At 32.5% G+C, this 8528-nt stretch overlaps 3 protein-coding genes across 6 annotated transcripts in view; 2 read left to right on the forward strand and 1 right to left on the reverse strand.

The window, feature by feature from the left end:
* Window positions 1–904, reverse strand: part of Gluclalpha (glycine receptor alpha 1) — a 78574-nt gene extending 77670 nt beyond the window's left edge. For all 3 annotated transcript variants that reach the window (XM_072905469.1, XM_072905468.1, XM_072905482.1), the window contains exon 1: window positions 354–904. In XM_072905469.1, the coding sequence (XP_072761570.1) occupies window positions 354–450 (97 nt within the window). In that variant the 5' untranslated portion in view covers window positions 451–904. The remainder of the gene's footprint in view (window positions 1–353) is intronic.
* Window positions 905–1216: 312 nt separating this feature from the next.
* LOC140672973 (pro-resilin) lies at window positions 1217–4435 on the forward strand. Of its 2 annotated transcripts, none has more exons than XM_072905502.1 (3): window positions 1217–1287; window positions 3545–3670; window positions 3864–4435. In XM_072905502.1, exons 2-3 carry the CDS (start codon window positions 3560–3562, stop codon window positions 4116–4118), a joined length of 366 nt encoding a protein of 121 aa, XP_072761603.1. In that variant the 5' UTR covers window positions 1217–1287; window positions 3545–3559; the 3' UTR covers window positions 4119–4435. The 2 variants fall into 2 exon arrangements, with proteins under 2 accessions (XP_072761603.1, XP_072761602.1); XM_072905501.1 differs by lacking the exon at window positions 1217–1287 and adding an exon at window positions 2914–2966.
* A 1300-nt stretch (window positions 4436–5735) lies between these two features.
* LOC140672972 (activator of 90 kDa heat shock protein ATPase homolog 1) lies at window positions 5736–8392 on the forward strand. Its single transcript, XM_072905500.1, has 9 exons — window positions 5736–5979; window positions 6223–6347; window positions 6550–6629; window positions 6769–6962; window positions 7052–7172; window positions 7252–7334; window positions 7396–7530; window positions 7636–7871; window positions 7975–8392. Exons 2-9 carry the CDS (start codon window positions 6268–6270, stop codon window positions 8057–8059), a joined length of 1014 nt encoding a protein of 337 aa, XP_072761601.1. The 5' UTR covers window positions 5736–5979; window positions 6223–6267; the 3' UTR covers window positions 8060–8392.
* Window positions 8393–8528: the final 136 nt, after the last annotated feature.

Raw genomic sequence — 8528 nt, forward strand, 5'->3', positions numbered from 1 at the left:
ATATGTATATATAAAATTATTTTCTCTTACATTGAACATAACACAGTTGATCTCTTCCATATACGATGAGTTTACTGTTAGATTCGAAAAAATTAACATTTGTGTAAAAAAATATTTCAAAAGGTACTTTCATTAAATATTAAGAGATGTAAACGGAAAGATATATATATATATATATATATACAGAAAATATTTTGAAACTTCTATTAAATCAATAATTCCTTTAGTTTAGTTAGAAAATAAAGTACGTAAGAATAGCGCCGAGAATTTATTTCGCGCGAAATACGCGGAAAATCGTGGGGAAGAGATCCAGTTAGAGATAGAGTTATATTCCAAGAAAAATTCACGCTTACCTCTGGCGCGGCCAATTCCCCGAACTGGCCCGAGCTCGGCCGCGACGATCGAGATGATGTTTATCCTCGTCGGCTCTCCCATTCCACGGCATTCCATAACACGCACACAACACTCGCGACGCAATCTACACTTGTATATATTGGCGTTTACTCGGGGAAAAAAGAAAAGTACGACGAATTTATTCTCACAGCGTTTCGGCAAATCCACCTTAACCGCGATTTTACCGACATGTTTTTCGCGCGTATTTGAAAAGTAAGAGTCGGTGCAAATACGCTTCTCATCTCGATATAGTACCAGTCGCGATAAGCTTGCATAGGCTATATTTATTCTCGGTAATTTAATTAAAGCACATATCGTTTATACCCTCGAAGCCGTTGGCGAGAATAAATGAGCGATATTCTCACCCGTTTTGACACTTCCCGTCTCGAGTCGACGTCCATTCCACGAATTATTCCGAGCCTTGCGGTGACGATTACCGATGTATTTTTGTACACTGTCACTTATTACGAAGCACGTACATACATACAGTCACTTGTCGCGATATGATGCGCACTTTTTGCTAGCGGCACACTTGCGTTTGTCCGGAAAAAATTGACAAAGACGAACGACCTGTCGCGGCTGCTCCAGTTCACGTGACACTGGCGTGCTTTCCGGTAGTACTACTGACACTTTACGGTGCGCAGCGTAAATGGTTTTGAAAAAGTTTTAGACTTATTATAACGTCCATGACACGCTCTCTCTCTCTCTCTCTCTCTCTCTCTCACATGGTTCTAATCACGAATTGATCGATATTGATCGTCTCACAACTCTATTACTCGACTCGCAATGAAACGCACGATGCGTCAAGAGCGTCCGATCACGAGGGTAGCGCGAATTGAACTGAAGGTCGTGCGACTGATCTCTTTTCCATAGACAGAATATATAGTTGTAGAGGTGAGTGACGTTGCTCGCAGTAGCGGCCAAGGTTACAACATGCCTTTACGTACGTATTATATTATGTCGTTACGACATTGTACATTCATTGAAATACTTCAATCGTCTCCGTTGAATATTTTCATCGTAATAATACTCTACAACTTTTACTCCCGCGAATCTAATAAATTCACTGCGTGCTTTGCACACGATTTCAAAGAAATATCGTTTGACTCAAGGCTAAAGAAGTGTATTTCTGTCATAAAATTAGTTTTTAATTTTTGAGAAAATTAAAAACAACAGTGTATTTTCTGACAGAACTTTAACAGAGACGAAAAGGCCAGAACGCTTGTACATTAATTTATAAACGTGTCATTGAATTTACAGTTTTATTATAATTTTATTTTTTTTCACGATAAGAAAAAGACAAAGAAGAGGAGAGAGAGAGAGAGAGAGAGATTTACGTTTTTCATATTTTTCTAAATAAATTTCTCAGCTAAAAGATATGATAAATATCTTGATAACTACTTCTTTAAAATTGATTAATTTAGTTAACGTAAACACGAAAAAGGTAGAATTAGATATTTTAAGATGCATCTATATATAAACGTGCATTTGCATAATTTTAGAGTCGAGACAGAATAACTTGATGAATAACTTAGAAGTAAAGATTCATAATATTAATTATGTTTAAGATTGTTGTGCATAATCGTAATTATCCTCTTTTAAATTGCAAACTAATGATTAATTAAATTTAACGGTTAATTAAATTAAATTTTTTATATCTACCATCAAATTTAAAAAATACGTTTAATAACATGTTTATCTTTAAATAAGCCCGATAAAAAATAAAAATTAATAACGAGATAGTAACTATCTTATCTCGTGGGTGAGTTGTAGCGTTTATTATATCAATTATTAGATATTTATAAAATTATTATAATCAATCATTATATTTACAATATAAATTCAATATCTGTTACGATATCTAGTGATACTTCGCAATGTCTAAACGTTTTGCCGCAAGTCTATCTAAGAGAACGAACAATGACGCAATCAAAAAAGAAGAACTATTAATTTAACTTATTGTTATCTGTTGAGTAAGATTCATGTAAATTATATGCTAGTCCCAATCTATTAACGAATCAGAGTCGTGGGAAATTATCAAACGCGATTTTCTCGTAAAAAATTTAAACCACCAAAATATATCTAAATATAATAGTAAATTAATTTACAATGGCGAATAAATTCTAAAGTTATAAGCAAATGTGTATAATATATTGCTCAGAATTTTATTATTTTTTTGTTAATTGAAAGAATATATAATTTATCTGCGAAATATATAACACGTAACGTGGTTGTCTCTTATTAAATCAGCGTGGAATTTTAATCAAAGGAAAGAGACGCGGTTTTGTGCGCCTCGATACAATGGTAGTGTTGCACAAAATCAGGAACTGTTGCAATTATGCCGAACGAATGATTAGAGACGCGGGCGCCTCCAGAAATCTGCGGTTTTATTATTAGCCATAATTAGAGGTTATACGATCGCATTAGAGAGCTTCTCGAAATAACTATTGCATCTTCCATCTCCATCTCCGTCACGATCGAATTGGCCGCTATAAAACCGAATCGTTTGCGTCGAGTCATCTCAGTTTTGCGGACGCTCGTAGAATTCCACCGAATTGCTAATGATTCGGAAGGTTGGTACAAACGCTCGTTAAAGCATTTCGTAGAATTCGCTCAAATTTCGCCCAGGGTTTTACACAAGTCAGTGAATAAGCTAGAGTTGCGCAGCAAGAACGAACCCCTTCAATTACATATCTCTCAATAATAGTCGTTTTCAATATAATAATTAAAAATTGCTTTTTAAAATATAATTTGTGCGATATATAAATATAATGTATAAATATTGAAAAATCTAATTTATTACATAAATTTATAAAATTCACAAAACGTTTAATAAATTCAATAAAATTTAATTCAATAAAAGAATTTATTAAATTTCTGGACTGTATGAAATTATAAATATTCGTATACGACATTCTATAAATTAATATATAAATTGATTAATATGCTTTAGCTTTTGTTTCTCTCTGTTCAAATTCTATTAAAACAGTTTTTCTTTTTTTTATTATTCTGAGCTATTTTATTGAATAAAATGTAAAATTATTTTTATACTGTGATGCAGAATCACCACTTTGTTGCGTTAATTGATTAAAATAAGATTTTTTTTATTTCGTCAAACGTGTGCAAGTTTCCACGCTCTTCTTTCGAACAGGCAGTACTTTTAGCGATGGTCTTGGTAGGAGTTCGGAACGAACCGCAAGGCCCGGCCTATCTTCCACCCAGCTCTCGACCAGCAGGAGGAGGAGGAGGAGGGGGTCATCCGGACGAATGGGCCGGTGTAAGTATGTATTACGGTATTTTCGGACAAGAAAAAATTCTTGACAATAAAAAAAAAAAAATAAATAAATACGAAACAATCTCTGTTATCATCAGAAACTTATCCATTGTTTTTGTATTCCTGGAATTTAATTTTTACGACATTTTCCCGAAAGCGTTTTTCATTGAACGATTTTAATAAAATTAAAATATAGGATCCGGCAAACTACGAGTTCTCGTACGAGGTTCAAGACGCGGCATCGGGTGTGGATTTCGGTCATCGCGAGATGAGGAAAGACATGGAGGCCACCGGGACTTATCACGTGCTATTGCCAGACGGTAGGACCCAGATTGTCGACTACGTCGCCGATCAGGCCGGATATCGGCCGATGATACGATACGAGGGAACCGCGTCTTATCCCCCGCCAGCTGGGCCGGGAGGAGGACAAGAGGAGGGCTACAGATATTAAGGGCTTAACACTTTGTCGTGATTAAGCCCCGATCTTTAACGCATTCCGAAAGGATTAAGTACTATTATTGTAAAGACACTCTTATATATAAATACATCACGAGCCCGATCGTGTTTCGCAATCAATGGAGTTGTCGAGTAATTAATGAAGTTGTCGGATGCAGGAACGAATTAATACCCTGCGGACATTCGAGTTATGCGATCCGAATAAACAATGCGGATGATATATATTTCGTTCGGAGAAGAAAAGTAGAACGAAACGTTTGCCATGACAATGACAACTATAATTTTATTTATAATGCGTAATAAATAATTTGAGGAAAGTAATGAGATCTCTTATTTCTTTATTTTCTTCGATATCTCTGATATCTAATCATTTAAATATGTGTGTGATTGTTATATAAAATACTAGCCTTTCTAAATCTCTTGTCGTATCCATAATAAAAAGTGATGAAAGTCCGTGAAGCGTATTCAAGTCGAATGTCAAAATTAATATTGTTGCACTTTCCGTGCGTCTGATTTATAATCAATGACGTTGAAAAGTGAATGTTAATTTGTTGACAGTTTCTTGACAGTTCGTGAAACGTGCGCGCTATATATGCTGCTTTCAAATAATAAAAATGATAAAAATGCATGTTTAAAAAAATATAAATTACTATTTCACTATAATAACTACTACAATTCCATAAATAATATTTTTAATAAACTTAAAATATTTATTTATTTATTACAAATAATTTTTATCATACTGTCATCTTTACATCTATCATCGCATGCAAAACTCATGGAAGAAAAGAATCTAGATTTTTTGGTCCATGGCAAAACTTTATAAAATTTATTCGACATCATGGACCAATCGATAATATACAGTTTAACAATTTAATAAATTTAATTTTAAATTAAATACACTTCTCTTAATATCAATATACATTACATTTACTAACCCCATTTATGAAACATGACTTTATATGAATATCATACATAATAAAATATGATCAGACACACGGAAAGAATGCAACAATATAAATTTTGAAATTTGATATTTTTTATATCGACTTAATTTTTTTCGATTTATTAAGAAATATAATCGGGAATAGAAGTAAGAATCACAATGAGATTATCATAGACTTATATAATTATTTATTATTTATTAATTATTAATTATATAAGTCTATGGAGATTACTCACACTTAGCTCCACCTATCCAGACGATTTTGTACAATATATTATGTACAATATATTACGTGTTAATAGTGCAAACGTGATGAGTAAGCTCCGCGTAATAACGCGCATTAAAAATTAAGTTACCGAGAATAAATATTGCCTGCAAGTAAACGATATAAAATTAAATATAAGATTATGCTTTTTCGCAACTTACATATTTTATGTAACTCCGAAATCTCGAAATTATTAAAGTGGATGGACCAGCGGAAAAACGCGCGTTCCGAGACATCTTGAACATTTCAAGCACGAATAAAATAATATTAAGATGTCGCACTGTGACGTTTGTTCGCGGTGTAAAGTTACTAGACATTTATATTGTTCTAGTAACTTCTCACCGCCATTTCCGGATCGGAAACCATCTTATCATCGCGTACTTCGTGCCTGAAGTTTCCAGAATGTTTGAGAACGCTTAAGAATTGAGAACGCTTTTCAGTCCGGGTTCACGTGCTGAATTAGCTTTATGAAGGTTCTGAGCAATTAGCAGAAAATATCAACGTTACCATCGAAATTGTTAACTTGATAACGTATTCTGTTATCGTTGTTCGATAAATACTTCTGTAAAACGTCGTGTCAAACCGAGACATTTGAATTTTATCGTTATCGAGTGAGCTGTCACGACTGAACGTCAACCTCTCAAAGTACGTCCCTAACGATTCCTAATTCAGCTTTGAACAATTCGTACTTATCATAAATCTCATACTCGTTTTTTAATCAATATTCGTCGATAGACAACGCATGTTGTAATTTGCTTCGTCATTATTTAAATTGTAGGTTATGTTACATTTGTAAAGCTTGCAATTAAAGTTTTTTTTTTACAAGATTCTACCGCGGTTTATTATTTTAATTAGTATTAAAAATATGAAATTTCTGTTGATTTCCAGAATATTGTCAGCGTTTTCGGTGTATCTTTAAGTGTCAATTAAAAAATGGCAAAATGGGGCGAAGGAGATCCACGCTGGATTGTGGAAGAGAGGCCTGATGCAACTAATGTGAATAACTGGCATTGGTATGTTAATAAATATAATTATATTTTGTGATAATTAGAATATATTTTTAAGGTATGTATAAGTTATCAGTATCTTACATATTGTAATAGTATCTTGAGGTTTATATCAAAGTTTTGAAGTTTGATACTTTTTTTATATTTTGATCTTTTCTACTTTTTATATACATCTATTCTATTATTAGTTATAAAAATTATGTTACAGGACAGAGAAAAATGCCTGTGCATGGTCCCAAGAAAAGTTGAAAGAACTTTTTATAAATTTAGAAATCAAGGGAGATGGAGGTATATATTTGTAATTGAATACTTTCTATGTGAATTATTTAGTTAAATGTTTAAGAACTAATTTAGAATAATACATATGTATATGTATATATATATATATTGTAATAATTACATATTTTCCTAAATATTTAATTTGCAGTTTTGTGTAAAATAACAGAAATGGAAAAGTGTGAAGGTGAAGCAGTAGCAAATAATAGAAAAGGAAAACTTATTTTCTTTTATGAATGGAATATTGTGCTTAAATGGATATCAAAAGAGAAATTAAGCGAGACAGTTGAGGGTAAAATTAATATCCCTAATCTTTCTGAAGAAAATGACATCAGCGAAGTAGATGTAAATATTTTTTACTCAATTGTGTGTTTGCATTCATTATTAAACTCATTATGAAATTGAAATTATATTGCATGTTTTGTAATTTATAGATTGAAATTACATTAAAAGATAGTTCAGAGGAAGGGGAAAAAGTAAAAGAATTTTTGCATACAAAAGGAAAGGATACAATAAGAGAAAAATTGAAAAAATATGTATCTTCTTTAAAGGAAGGTAAGATAATAATTTTTTTAATTTGTGTGATATAAAGTGTTGTGTATTTATATATATATAATCTCTATTTCTTTTACAGAATTTACAAAAGGGATGATACTTCCCAAAAAAGATAATATAAAGGAAAATATCTCAAATATAACATCTGGTTTTAATGTTAAGGTAACTACGAGATATGTCTATAATAGAAAAGAATGAAATACAACTAACAATTTTTTTTCAGATGAAAATGAATACAGTCATTCCAACGAACAATCATGAAGCAGTAGGATGTAAAATCTCAACTACTACAATTAAGCAAAATGTCAAGTTCCAATGCAGGGCGGAAGAGTTTTATAATGTTCTCACATCGATTGAGGTAATAATTGCGAATTACCGAATTATCATCTTATGATAGACTCATTGCTTAGACTTAGTTTAAACTAAGTCACATAATTGCAATGGAATCTTTTAATTTTCATAGATGTTACAAGCATTTACGAGAAACCCGGTAAAATTAGAGGTAAAGAAAAATGGTCAATTCGAGCTTTTTGGTGGCAATATTCACGGCGAATTTATGGAAATTACACCAACCAAGATTGTCCAAAAATGGCGTTGTAAACAATGGCCGTCCGGACATTTTAGCAACGTAACAATCGATATTTGCGAAAAGAACGATCATACCGAGGTTATTTTAATGCAAACTGGTGTTCCCCTCAGGTAAACATAAATATTTATTTGTAATATTTTCCGTATTGTCTACTTTTCCGTATTGTAGATCAATAAGAAATTACGTATGATGTAAAAATATCACGATTTTTAGCGAGGAGGCCTCTACGAAACAAAATTGGGATAGGTATTACTGGGACGCTATAAAACGTACCTTCGGCTTCGGATATTTTATGTGATCAAAATTCGCCCTAAAGGATATTTATTTATTGCTAAGTAGAACAATGAAAAATGAATTGTGCGCATTCACACAAAATTGCGTGAAGGCTTAATTTCTTGGAGAATTGACGAATTTACGCAATGGGAAAGAAAGTGTGTTCTGGCATCCACAGTTTTACTCTCTGTTTTCTCTTCGTATATTTGGTACCGCCTCGTGTAGACTTGAAATTAATATCGCTGCGCGCGGTATATATCGCGTGACATTACAAGTGACTTCTCTCCTTATTATTAAGTATATCTCTAATTATTATTAGATGTATATGTCTAATAAATCATAAGATAGTGAATAATAATCGAATCTGTTCTTTCCGTATGAGAACGACCGATGTATCGAGCCTTATTCCTTCCAAATTATAACATTTCGACTTTGTCAATTATCATCGTGCAAAAATAATAATCATAACTGTATATACATATAGTATATAGTCG

Source organism: Anoplolepis gracilipes, chromosome 14 (assembly GCF_047496725.1).
Source record: "Anoplolepis gracilipes chromosome 14, ASM4749672v1, whole genome shotgun sequence".
NCBI lineage: Eukaryota > Metazoa > Arthropoda > Insecta > Hymenoptera > Formicidae > Anoplolepis > Anoplolepis gracilipes.